The following is a 14,320-nucleotide window of genomic DNA, read 5'->3' on the forward strand; positions in this document are numbered from 1 at the left end:
ATGAATTTGTTAATAAAATTTATCTTATCTTTGCATTTCTTTTCGAAATACTTTGTATGCGTTGCTTTGTTCTTCTTGTAACAGTTGGGATAGTCCTTTGAAAATCTAAAGAAAGGAGAACAGCGGTGACTTGTTTTCCCTTAATCGTTATTTTTTAGTTATGGAGAATTGATGGAATATCAACCATCACAATTTATCAGATGTGCAACTATCTGGATTGTTGTCAGACACTCAACTTCCCATGTTATTTTAATGCTTGACTGAACTGTGTGCAGACAGATTTCAGCAGTCGTTGATGCATTGTGCAGTCTGATCCATTAGAAGTTAGAACGTGTAAGTGGTGCTGTAAGTGCTGCAGGTATTTCAAGCTGCAAGAAGATGTAACATACAATGTTTAATGGCTAATTCTAAGATTGGGATTTGTAATGATACAATAAGGCTTCAGAAAGACAGCTCATGGTTTTCCAGGGAAGTTGCTTGATTGAATAATTTTCTAGAAAACCTCATGAGGGCAGTATTATGAATTAGAAAATATGTTGAGGCTGAAGGATTGAGGAGTCATTTGAACCTCAGTGCCTCATTTAAGCATTGTGGAACAGCTTTTAAATTTTTTTTATTTTTCCAAGAATGATAGGTACTTATGACAGTTGAATTTTTGTTCAGCTTGAACTATCCTAGCCCTTTGGATAGAAAAAAATATGCCTAGAAAGGCAGAAAGAATAAGAGGATAAGGAAAGACTTTTTTGAAGCTAATTCTCTGATTACAGAGAGAGCATTTCACTTTTAGTTTTGTTGATTGATGTTCAGTGCAAGCATTAATCACAAGGAAATAGACCTTCTAACCTAATTTACTAATCAGGAAAAGTGTCCGGTGCAATAGATTACGATCTCCCAGAAGACTCTGGAGGTTCATAACATGACACAAATTCATTCCAAATCCTTTGTTGATAAAAGCAGCAGCACGCAGGTGTCACGTTGCATTTGTAGGATAGGACCTAAACTGAAAATTGCTCCAATTGTCTTAAACTAATAAGTACATCATCTTTACTTTAAGCTATCTTTAATAATAGAACCATATAAAAGAGGATGTGAAAACCTTTGAAGGGAACTTGTTAATTCCTAGTTTTACAGATTTTTTTTTTATTCAAGTTATTTTATAGGTATTTAAAAAACACCTGTAAATTTAATTTCCAGAAGTCCTGTATGTTCATCAAACTGCAGTATCTTAAAATTAGGAGTTGATGAAAGATGATTGTAAATGCCTTCTCGTTTTGTACTTCAAATGATTACAGAGTGCTTTATGAAAGATTACATAGATACAATGAAGAATAGAAATTCTATTTGCAGCTGTTGGCCAGAGTGATGCGAGGTGAATGTGGCTTGTTCGGTGGGATCTGGGAAAGGGCAGTGCCTCAGTAATACAGGTGCCTGGGGCAGTTTTAAGATTAAATCATTCTTGTAGGTGACTGAGTTTATGTTATAACTATTTATTCCATTAATAATATTTATGCAAGTAAGGGCAATAGCTCATTTCATTGCTTAGGCTGTTATGTTAGGCCTATGGTTGGTAGTTTGTGGGAAAATTGATCATTTGGGAAAGCAAAGGTTCATGTGGGTTCAATTTTCAAGTATATTTATTACCTGACTTCTCTGTTTTGACTACATCCCAAAGTGCCGGTTGCAGGAAGGCTACTTTATGATGTTGATAATTGCTTTCGAAAAGGCAAACTGAGTCCATCAACTCATTGGTCTTTCCCTTACTACATAATTAGGCCATGTTTGTAAAAGTGATGCAGTTTATTAGTGATACGAGGGAGCCTCAGGTGGCTTTCAGCCATATTTTTCAAAGGTTAAGAAAATGTATATAAGTCTTCTAAGATTGAAGGAAAACAGGCAGCTGGCGAGGGGTGGAAGGGAGGAGACTGAGGCCCCCGTACCCAGGGGCAAGCAGCAGCTACAAGTGCCAAAGCTGGCATTGGAAGGAGCAGCTTTGTTCAGAGCTCATGTAGTACTAGATAGGGGGTGGTTCAACCACAAGGCACAAAGCCCACAGGAAACAGGCTTTGTAAGTTGTTTGTGAAATGATTTCTTGTACATCTAGCATTTTGGGAGATGACAGATGAATTTTGAAGCCAGGTGTTTCAAATGCAGTTGTCAATTTTGACTCTTTCTAATCATGTATCTTGGGTTAATGCTGCAATGGATTTGACTATACTGTCAGTTTAAAACTGAAGTTGTCAGAGAATTTGCCATACATATCTAAATCTGAGTTGCTCCCCTCCTTCCTTTTACCATCGGCAGCTGCCCTGGGTGGCTCCTCTGCTTTCATTGCTGTGAGCAAACTGGCCAGGTCTGCCCATGTCAGCACTCGGTGACAACTTGGGAACTTCTCTGAGCCTTTTGAATTATGTTACTGATTTTTTGGACAGAGGCGACAACAGTGGATTCCAAATGTGGAAACAAAACTTGGACAAAGCAATGAGTTGTATCTGTCAGTGAAGCTGTGACTGCATTTAGGGATCTGCATCACAGGTTGGCCGCAGGCCTGCATGAGCCTTTACGTCATGGTTAAAGAAAAATAAACTGTTTTTTCAAAGCTATTCTTAAGCGGTGTTTGAGGCTGTTTTGAGGAACGCCTGATTAGAGGCAGTCAGAAGGTGATTAGGATCAAGACCTCCTGTTTTCCCAGTGGTGGATTTCTTAGGCTTTCATTAGCAAACAAATGAACTGGGAATATGGAGAAAGTAGTTGGAGGAGGAAAAAAAATTTCCTTGCTTATATGGTGGTAGGTGTCTACACAGCTGGTAAGATTTGAAATGCCTGCTTCAGGGCGAATTAAATGTGTGCGAGCTGAAGACATGCTTTCTTTAAAACTCCAAGTAGCAATTTTGCTAACTTTGACTCTTCCTTTAGTCCAAAGCTTGGTATTTCTGTACGAGGGTTTGACTGTCAAGCGGCTGTTGTCAGAACCCGTACCATATCCTGCTAGAATGACTGCTGCTGCCCAACAGGAAAGCATTTATGTCTGAACACACAGGTGCCTGCATAGGTCACTTCCCTGCTTTCCAGGCCAAGAGCTGTGTTGTCAACAAACCAAGCTGTGAAGTGCTCCTTCCACTTCTTCATTTCCTGTCAGTGTTCTCTGGCTACCCTAAATAAAAGGGCCTCACTATTGCCTTGATAACTAATCTATAGCACAACTAACAGCCTCGGCCTCGAGTAAAAAAGATAAAGGCTTGCCAAAACCCAGCTTTTCTTGATGTCTGAAACTAAAGTACAAATACCTTTGGTGGCCCTTCAGGTCAGGGTGAATTTGCATGTCCAGTGTGGATTAGCCAAATGCCAGGGTTCTACAGTGTTTGGTTAAAGTTTAGAGAAATAAATTTGAAGTGACTGAAAGTAATGTTATAACCTTCACCTGGAAAGCCAATAGGTGTCCTGTTCTCTGGAGAATTTTTATACATGATTGCAGTTTTCAAATGTTACTTTTTGGACAACAGTTCCGTTAAGCTATTTGTAAACCAAAGAAACTTTAAGGAAAAATATAATCCCTTTGTAGAAAGGGTCAAAATGAAAGGAAAAAGAGCCTTCTTGTGCTATTCTGCATAGAGGGTTGGGAGCAGAATATTTGAATTAAATTTTATTAGCTTCACCACAGTGAACTTACAAACAAACCAAACATCCATAGGATGAATGCATATTTAGCATTAGCTTTCAGTAGATGGTTTTCCTTTAAAGACAGGATGGATGAAAGATCTTTAAGGATACTGAATTTTAATATTTTGAGTTTTTGAGGAGACTTTTTGCTCTTAAAAAACAAGTATTTAAATGAAGTATTCTGTTTTTGGTAATCCTGCATAGTTTCTTTAGTCTGAGTAGCTTCACAGAAGCAGCCATTTTGATTATGGCTTACTTACTCTGCAGCATATCTCTCACAGCATAACAATTCATTCTACTGAAATAAAATGCAGTAAATATGCAATTAATCAGTTTAAAATTAAAATAAAAGTAATCTTCAAGTCACCTAACCTGTACTCTGAATTTTATTTTCCAGTGTCTGAAACTTGGAGTGACGGAACATGTCTCAGTCAGGTGAAAAAGTAAAGGTAAAGAGATGACTACATAGCCAAAATTCTGTGTTTTGAACCTATTCAACTTCTGAAAATACTTGTGGTTTTACTGAAGTGTTAAAACAGTAAATAGATGATACCTTAATGCTTCAGATCCATTTTGTAAAAATAACTACTTAATGAAAACCATGCTTATATGTGATTCTAGTAATATGCTTTTGGATATTTGCCATGCATTCAGTGCTTGCTTGCAAATTTAAAGTGATGCCTTTACCTCAAGAAATTTCATTTTACGATCCTTTATTTCTAGTATTTTTGCTCATCTGAGTGGGTTTTAAAAGGATTGCTAGAAAAAACTAATTGGCTTTTAAGTGACTTCCCCTCCACCCCCATTGGACGTATGGCATTGCATAAGAATTGTTTTCTTCCTAAGCTCATTTATGAAGAAACATTTGGTTACAGCTAGCTCATATGTCCTTAAATCAAGTGGCTGCAGTTCTTTTTTAGGCTCATATTAGATATTCAGTCAATTTATAACAGATGGTGAAACAGGCTGCCATTTTTATGGCTCAGATCTCTTATTTGATAAGTTTTTTCAGGCACATTTCTTTTTCCTGCTTTTGTGTTAGAAGTTAAGCATTACGAAGATAGGTGAACAGGTTAACAAGCAGAAGGTGGATGTGTGATTGTATCTTGGTTATCTCTGTGTTACTACGGTGTTCTTGTTTTTCTACATGAGTGTACGCATTATTTATTATAGGTGATAGTAGCAGCAGATAACAAATTTGAACAGACATTTTTTATGCTCTGGCTTAAAATGTTTGTGTCATAGTTTTTTTGTTCCTTTGTTTATTTACAGCTTTAGATTATAGAAGTACGCTCTTGCAAATTTGTGTGTGTGTATTTATATTTTGCCTATATATATATATTTACCCAAGGGGAGACTTCTGCTTATGGGTAGCCCAAGGTTCTTTATCAGATTTCTAACTCTGTCAGACTGCTTGGTAAATGGACCTGTTTTATGGTCTGCCTTGCTACAACAGCAAAAAATTGTTTTGTTTTCTGTTTTGCTATGTGCTCCATGTGCTCTGTGTGCTTTGCTCCTGTGCAATTTATGGTATAGGATCGTATGAACTCTGTTTCAACTTTTTTGAGGGGAAGAGGGTCTCATTTGTATTCAACTTCTCTTTGTCTTGTCAGTTTTCTGACGGAGCAGGCTATGTGGGATTTGCTAATCTGCCCAACCAGGTCCACAGGAAATCTGTGAAGAAGGGCTTTGAGTTCACACTGATGGTGGTTGGTAAGTCACTTGTTTAGATATTTTTTGACTGTTAAACAAGGAGAAAAAAAAAAACACACATAGACAAGTATGTGTTCCTGAGTAGCAATTTGCTGGCATACAGAATTAAAAAGCTTCAAAGCTCTGTACTCTATCTAGTTAAATCTCTATTTGGTAATGTTAAAGGGAGTATTTGTAGTGATTAAAGAAGATGACTTTGAGCCAACAGGACATTCTTGTATTCTTGACTCATCATCAGATGTTAGGGATAGTTGCTTAGTCTTTATTTGACTTCCATTTCCACACTGAAGTCATGAATGCACATCATGAATGCCTTTCTCTTGACATGGTGATGCTGTTCTTGTGTTTTCTACTGTTCTATACTGACTCATTCTGATATCATAAATAAACATTTAATTTGTCTGTTCCGTGAGTGAGCACCTGTAGGAGGAGTCTTTGATGGAAGGACCTTTAGACACAAAGACGATTTAAGTGGTGTACTTGCATAGAATCTGTTTAGTGTTATACAAATGCAAAGGGAGTACAATATACTACCTTTCTTTTTGTAGTAGTAGTAACCTCGGAATTGCATGTTATTGAAAAATGAAAATGAGGAGAGATGCATAATGCTTCCTTCTTATTCTGCGTGCTCTGTTGTACTGTTTGGGATTACTTGGTGACAGAGCATTTAGCAATGTCTGTAAGATAAATAGGTAATTTGAGATGAGTGGAATTTTTTTATTTAATGTAGTCTGATGTTAGTTACAGACAATTTCTCCATCTCTAAGATTTGGTCAGTAGAATCTAAAATAATACGGCCAATTGTTCTAAACGCTGATTCCTCTGATTCCTTGTGTTAGGAAAGATAAAGTAACTTTTTGAAATTCAGATTTAGTGATTACATTTACAGGTTTAACTTTACTACTTTGATGTAGGGCAAAAATTACATGACCTGAAATTATAGAATAATGGAACTTCTCAAGAGAATTTTGAGTGATTTTCTTATAATTTTTTTTTGTTTCATATTTCATAGGATGTATTTAGCCTAACCTCGAGGGTGCAAAGCTCTACTGTTAATTTGGTATTGCTTTATTTATTTGCCTTCCTAACAATGTTTCATCTTCAATTTCTAGGTTAGGAAAACCTTAAATATCACAGAAACTTCCAACAGAAAAGCTACAGGTCCTGATTTCTTAAGCTTAAACAAACAAACAAACAAAAAACAACCTTTATTTCCATGAAGTAAGCTAACTATCTCTAGATCTATGTGGTTAAAGTGCTGTATGACTTTTTCATTATGAAATCTATTACAGTAAGCTTAGCATTTTCATGTAGTATTTATAAAAACACTAAAAGCTTGTTTTTCCTGTGTTTTAAAAACTGCTTAGCTGAACCTTTGATGTTTTTATCTCAAAGCTAGGGTGGATCCTGATGAAAAAATTATTTTTCCTCTCTAATATGGGTTTGGGAAAGAGGAGGTACTTCAGAAAGGCTGGAGTAAAAGGTGTATATGCTTAATAACCTGAATTATTTTATTTACAGGTGAGTCTGGCTTGGGAAAATCCACTTTAATTAATAGTCTGTTCCTGACTGATCTTTATCCAGAACGTTATATTCCTGGAGCAGCAGGTAAATGTGATTTTGCAGTTCCTCCAGCACATACGTCTAACCCTATGAAGTTTCAAGTTCTTCCAGCTAGCACTGCTTCATTCTGATGGTCTTCATCCACGAGACCCTTTCTTCACACTATCTTAATGTGTTTTAATTCTCCCAATTGCAGCCTTTTGAGATGTCACTTTCTCGTTTTAATTTCCTTTCAAAGACTCATTTTTTATTGTTTCTTCATCAATTTGTTTTGTTGTTCTTTCTTAATAAGAACACTTGTAGGTGTCAATGTACCTAAACATGGTTTTACTCTAATCCCTATTTCCTCTAATGTTTTTCACCTGTAATGTCTAAAAATCCCAATTAGAGGTGTAAATGCCTTTTGACAAAGAAGCTAGCGTGCTTCTCTGAGTGTTTAATTTTGCATTTTATCATGAATAAATCTGTTTTTGTGTTCTTTTTTTTTTTAACAAAGAAATGGTGTTAAATTTTGATTAACCTTTTTCTTTAAGATATTCTATGTTGCGTAGGTTACAATACAGGAATTGCATTTCCTTCTCTATTATTCTCTTCTGCAGGGCTTTCTGCAGCATTGATAGACATAATAACAATTAAAATGTTCCTTTATTTTAGAGAAAATAGAGAGAACAGTTCAAATCGAAGCTTCCACAGTAGAGATAGAGGAGCGAGGGGTAAAACTGCGTTTAACAGTGGTAGACACACCAGGATATGGAGATGCCATTAACAGCCAGGACTGGTATGTGTGTAAATACTGCTTTGCTCGGTAGTTTGTATCTTACACAAACACTTCTCTACTTTGTCTTTCCATCTGTACTTAAGTGATTCAAGATGGTGGTCTTGGAGAACTGTGATGTACTGAAAGGAAGCAACAGGTTCATCATTCTTAACGTTAATGCAGTATTACCTTGAATTCATGTCTGAGTATCTCTATAGATTTCTTGCATTTAAGCACAATTTTCTAAGCACTCCTAGACACTCTGGATGTTCAACTTCATATTATAAGTGGCAAAATCATTAATTAGAGAGAGCTTTAAAACCAAGTTTCTCTAACTTTGTTGTTGTTGTTGCATCTAATACAGATCTAGGAAAACTGTATTACTTAATAAAACTTCCTGTTTTAATTTTCTACCCACTTTTTTTAAAAAAGGTTTTGTTAACATTCCCTAGGCTATATAGGATTTTCCCTTCAAAATTGATGATTTTCCTACAGTAAGGTTCTCTGTGACAGCTGCAGTTAACTCTTTGTCTCCATAGCCTCTCTGGTTGGACAGAATTCTGCTGGAGAGAAACTTTTTCTTTGTCTTTTACTTCCTGTGTAAGGAAGATAAGTGCTTTTCCCTCTTCTTTGTGTTGTACTTCTAGCAATTTAGGTAGAACTTAATTTTATTTATGATGCAGTTACTACTTATCTCTCTCTGGCCTAAATATCGCTGATGGTCTTTAATGGCTGAACTAAATGTGTGCAGATGCATTGGACAACGTACACAATTGCTTTAGTATAATGATCATGAAGAGAGAAAATGGCAAAAAAGCAATGAAGGAACCAGGCAGTTTGTAACATATGTTAGAATTAATAAGTTTGTTCACAACTCTAAGTTCCAAATCACCATACACTTTTTAAGAGAAGACTGATTTTGTTGTAAATGTGTTTCAAATAAAATGAAATGTATTAATACACTTACTGGGAAGCCTGAATTATTCTAGTGCAACTAGAAGCTAAGATTTGAATTGCCATGTATTTGTCTTTGAGGAAGTAATAATAATAATAATTTTGCATAGCCTTTTATTTTTGTTGACGTTTATTTTGGTGGTTGGAATACTAAGGCAAATGGTATTACTATGTATAGAAAGGGAGTGTTAAGTTAACAGTGTTATGATAAGAGTTTTTCAATTTAAGTTAAGGACTGGAAAGGGGGCATGTAGGTGATTATGAAACATTTTATTAGCATTGTAGATTTTTTTTTTTAGCCTTTTTTTGACAGCATACTGCAGTAACCAGAGCAGAGTGAATAATATGTTTATCAGACATGATTTTTCATTTCTTTCTATGGCATACAGTAGAAACACAGCAAAAATTAAGGAAATAAATTTATTTAATGGTATTTGCATTAGTGTGAAATATATTAAATCACAGTTTGAGAGTGAAGCTGTAGCGGGTTCTTTATTTTTCTTCCACTTTTCCAATGTTATTAAGTTAAAAATAATGAAACTTTTAGAGTAACAGTAAGACATCTTTCTGGACTGTAGTGTGGTCTTACTTCTTTTGTGCACTGTCGACTAGAGCTTCCTTCCGCTGGAGCTAAGAGCTCAGCAGCCCATGCATTGTGTTACATAGAGCTCTTCCTGTTGATTGTGTTCTAATGCCCTTTGTTTATTCTGGTAAGATGTTTCTTAGAAACGTGCGTGTTCAGAGTTTTTCTTTTTGGAGGCTTGCTAAGTAGAAGTCATTCCATGATGATTCAGACCCAGTAGAACAACTTGGTGTTTTATACTTATTTTCTGTAACAATTCTTAATCATCAAAATACATTACAGGAACAAGCATTACTTACGGAATGCAAAATAGAAATACGCAGTTAATTTTGGATTTCTCTCTCTAGTCCCATATTTTTGTGTAACGTATAGAGACTTTAACTGGGCTGTGGTGCATGTCATTTTGACAAGCTCCGTTCTTTACAGCATGTCAGAGGAACTTGGATGGATAGACTCTTTGTTTCAAACTATAATCAAGACTAACCCTATGCAACTACCTTCTTTAAGAGGAAGCAGCAGGCTTGTGTTCTTGAACTTGTGTTTTTGTTTAGGAACATTTGCTGCGGTTGTTAACCAGTAGATGGTGCTGATCCCAGTTCAAATTTCTTAAAACTTTTTTTTTGAAAGCTGCAATTTATGCAGACTACCCATTTATTAGGGTGATGAATTTTCCTGAGGTTATTTTTTGAACTGGCAAATCAAACTGGCACAATACCTCTAGGAGGCAGCAATAAACTAACACAGCTTCAAAATATTTTTCTTCTGAGTAAGTTTCCTATCAGGGTTTGACTTTCAAGGGTGGGAGCTGTAGGTCAGTTTTTATGTGCTCTTCATCACAGAAGAAATGCTGGTAATGGTTGGGAGATTATTGGGTGGGTGGCCTGGATTGGAACCATAGCAGTACTGGAATGGGGAATGAGTTACTACTGAATGTGTTATACCAAATCCATAAAATAGGCTTAAAAAAGTGTCTGGAGAATAGCAAAATTCTTAATGGTGGGGGGATTGAAGCATAGAATTGGTATTCCATGTACTTTGGGATCATAAGAGAAATATGTTCTTGAAGTAATGTCTTTCATCAGACTGGAGAGAAATGATTTAAGGTGGGGAGGGAGAAGCTTCATGCACAGATTTGGGATTAAATCTGCCATCAAAATGATGGCTGACAAAAAAAAATAAATCTGCAGATCAACTTATTAGATATTGGTGATGATATGCCTTGTTTTGTCTTTGTTGCAGCATCCCAGGTCGTTTCTGATGCTGCTTTCTGGCTGCTGCTAACTATTTATTTATCTTTTGTCTTTTTACTGGCTTATGTTAAGTTGTATTTTGTGGGTTTTGGCAGCTTGGTAATATTGTTCATTTTCCCCCAATGGGCTTCTTAAATGCAACGGTTACGTTGTTTGCTGTTATAATACAGGATGTGCTATCTCTGAAGTAATGATAGCACAGTGGTATAAGCCAGGTGTTTCCCGGAAGTCAGGAGGTACAGGACACTGACACCATATTTATAGGGAAAATTATAGCTGTTAGAACTAGAAAACTGCACGTAAACTGATTACATTGCCAGAGAAATGTGTGATAGTTGCTTTCCCATTGTTTGTGCTTGGTTTCTGTCCTAATATTTGTATGTCTTCAGTCTTGTTACCTTTCACCAGCTAAAAGGATTGTATCTAAAGATCAACAGGAACATAAAACACATTGTCCTTTTCCAACACACACAAATATTAAGATGCTAGTTCTTAAAGGCTTGAGTAGCACAAAGGTCAAAAAACAATTCCACATTTTGCTGTGTTGTCTTCTTCTGTGGCATGAATTAAAACGGTGCAAATTTTGCAAAGATACAAATGTGTGGGGGGAAAAAATCCATAGTAGAATAAATATATATATTCCTCCCAGATCCAAAAGCTTACTCAGATTTGGAAAATCGAATTCCCTTCAGGATCTCTTCCATCATTTCTAGTAGTTTATTTCATTATATTCAGTAGTGCCACACACCCCAGGGTCGAAATTCTCTGCCTGTCACAGTAATTGCCAACATTGTGTGTTTGTTTTCCTGATTAATAATTCTTTCTATGCTCTCTTGTTTGTTTACTTCTTAAATTTCTCGACTCAAATTTACAATTTCCCAACAACACTAATATTATTTTTCAACGTAAGCTTTCTGCTCACTTCCCCCCGCCCCCCCCAGGTAGTTTAAGATATGCTCATGACACACAGTTATCTGCCTAATCTTATCTGCATCACTGTGTTCATTTTCCTTCCCCTGCAGTACTTAATATAAAGTGTCCTTTTGTATTAATGTTGTTTGCAGGTGTCTACATGCTCTGGAATATCTTAAAACAAGCCTCTTAGTACTGCATCATATTTTATTTTCTGTCTGTAGTCACTGTTCTTTGTATCTGATTAATCTATATGATCAAATTTTGCGTTCCTTTACTTCTTTGCAGAGCGTATTTTAATTTGCTTTGAACTAAGTAGGAATTACATTTCTGTGCCAACAGAAAAGGGTTCTGTTAGGTAATAAAAATAGCCGAGATCACGTGATACTTTGGTGCATGACTTTCAAATGTATTTGTGTTTAACTCAAATAGATTAGAATGTTAGAATTTTCATAAGTAACTATAGAAACCTAGCTCTAGGTCAGGGTTGTAAAGCAAGAGGATATCCAGGATATGTCATTTTTCAGCTGGTTTAAAAAGAAATACTCACCACCTATCCCCAGAAAAAAGTAGACAGTTCTTTATTACTGTCTGCTGTCTCACCACTGAGTGCTTTTTTTCTGAGCTTGTACTTGAATTTTTTGTCCAGGTGGACTGAGTAACACCTGAAAGTAGCTTTAGGCATAAATAGACACTTGGTGGCTGATATGAAAATACCTTTTTGTATATCAAAATGCTTTTCCTCGGTAGTAGGTACAATAGTACAAAATTGAATTTTTGCAACAGCGAAGTTCTTAAAAGCATAATCATGCTCTCCTATCTGTTCTTATCTTTGCATAATTCATTTTTTGTTATTTTAAACCTGATTTAAGATGGTTCTTTTTTTTCCCCTTCCATACCACAGCTTCAAAACAATTATCCAGTACATTGACAATCAGTTTGAAAGATACCTTCATGATGAAAGTGGTCTAAACAGACGACACATTGTAGACAACAGAGTCCACTGCTGTTTTTACTTCATCTCTCCCTTTGGACATGGGTAAGAAAAAGCTCTTGTATTTTAGGGTGTTAATGTTCATAAGTCTTCATTACTTGAAATGAAAACTTAACTTTTATGTTAACTGAGTTACTTCCCACACTGTCAGTTAGCCAATGCAATTAAAATGGTCTTGGGGGATTAACACTCTCCTCTGCTTTGTCCCCTTTTTGGCATTTAATATTGTTTTGAAGCAGACAGTATTACATTGTTTATCGCCCAGAAATGTAAGAGCTTACAGTACAGTAAGAGCTTACTGAATTTATCTTATAGTGATAATATTAATTGCAATTCAACCAACCTAATAACCAAGTGCTCTGGTTTAATTTATTCTGGGCATACTATTTATGTAGATACTTTGAAATAAATCATTTCTAATATATTACTTGATTTTTATAAATCCAAAGCAAACAAACTCCACTGCAGTTTATTTTATGATTTTTTTTCCACTTGTTGGCAGGCTGAAACCATTAGATGTAGAATTCATGAAGGCTCTTCATGGAAAAGTTAACATTGTCCCTGTGATTGCCAAGGCTGACACACTGACACTGAAGGAGAGAGAGAGGCTGAAGAGAAGAGTAGGTCTAATACTTCATCGTGAAAACAATGTGACCCATACAATGTTAAAGCCAAGTATAAAGTAATTTCAGACTAAAGAGGGGTGAATGATACTGGCCAAGGAACTAATCTTCAAAAAGCATGGGGTGGGAAATCTTTTCTGAAGTTGGATGGACTTTACCAGTTACAAGTGATAAGAATCTGGACATTCTTGGCTTTGTCTATCCTAGCAAGCAGAGTACCCCAGTAGGGAAGGCTTTTTGAATGAAACCATTTGTAGTGAGGACTTGAATCATTCTGGAATACATGTAGTGCAGATGTTGTTTCAGACTAGTCCTAATTTAGTCCAGTGGACTGCATGCCCATTAGTGATGGGAGTGTGATAAGTATGTTTTAAGAGTATATCTTCAGATTTAATTTTATCCAAAAGAAACTTGGTTTGTGTGCTCTAACTATGCTGTATGGTTTATACTAAAACATGGTTAAGTTGGGGTGTCTGGAAATTTTCTTAGTAAGTGCACCCATGATACAAATGAGAACAGTAACACAGAGGTAGGCTGATTTACTGAGATACTTGGCTGATTTACTAGCAGGATGCTTTCTCTAGCTCCATTGTTATCAAAATGTGGGTGTTCTTGTGTGCATTTTTTCTAGTAGGCTGTCTGTTCACATAAGGTGGATCAGTAAAATTTATTGATCGTGAGCATTTTTCAGGTTTATTGACTAAAAAGCAGAGCAATCAGTTGTAAAGTGTAACAGACTTGAAACCTACAAAGCAAAATGATACCTTCTGAGTTTTTACATATTTAGTAACTTATGTCTTGGGTATAAAGATAATCATTACTTCTAAAATGCCATTTGCATTTTGTATCAGATTATGCAAACTTTTTTTAATGGTAAGATTGCCTTAATCTTTTATATTATTTTTTAAAATGCATTTTTGTACTACCACTTTTTGATTCTGATGGGGGCCATGGCTAATATTTAGATTGTGATCCTCTGGCTTCCAGTAGTTCTTTAGAATGGTTGTTTGATCTTTATTCCAAGTGCTTTTGTATGGGGGTATTTTTCTGGTTTGTGTCTTGTTTGTTTTTATTTTGGTTTTGAGGAAGTACAGCTTTATTTTAACTGAGAAAATAGTATAGATAGATATCCTTACAAAAGAGCACACTAGCTGAACTGAATTCAGCCTAAATTTAGAGGGCTTTTCTTTTTGGAGAGGAGCAGTGCCACAGTGAAAGGTGTGACTATGGTTTGTGTAGACTTGTAAGCAACCATAATTTAGCAAAGTAAGGTACTGCTAGCGTTCCTGTTGTGTTCGTATACAGCTTGGTGAT

General features: G+C 35.9%; 1 protein-coding gene across 7 annotated transcripts in view; it reads left to right on the forward strand.

The window, feature by feature from the left end:
• The window catches only part of LOC118253017 (septin-2), a 39,202-nt gene that overhangs the window by 3,087 nt on the left and 21,795 nt on the right, over window positions 1-14,320 (forward strand). For all 7 annotated transcript variants that reach the window (XM_035556958.1, XM_035556955.1, XM_035556960.1 and 4 more), the window contains exons 2-7: window positions 4,055-4,106; window positions 5,271-5,370; window positions 6,892-6,978; window positions 7,588-7,711; window positions 12,294-12,428; window positions 12,886-13,003. In XM_035556958.1, coding sequence (XP_035412851.1) covers window positions 4,080-4,106; window positions 5,271-5,370; window positions 6,892-6,978; window positions 7,588-7,711; window positions 12,294-12,428; window positions 12,886-13,003 — 591 coding nt within the window. In that variant the 5' untranslated portion in view covers window positions 4,055-4,079. The remainder of the gene's footprint in view (window positions 1-4,054; window positions 4,107-5,270; window positions 5,371-6,891; window positions 6,979-7,587; window positions 7,712-12,293; window positions 12,429-12,885; window positions 13,004-14,320) is intronic.

This window comes from Cygnus atratus, chromosome 17 (genome assembly GCF_013377495.2).
Source record: "Cygnus atratus isolate AKBS03 ecotype Queensland, Australia chromosome 17, CAtr_DNAZoo_HiC_assembly, whole genome shotgun sequence".
Classification (NCBI taxonomy): Eukaryota; Metazoa; Chordata; class Aves; order Anseriformes; family Anatidae; genus Cygnus; species Cygnus atratus.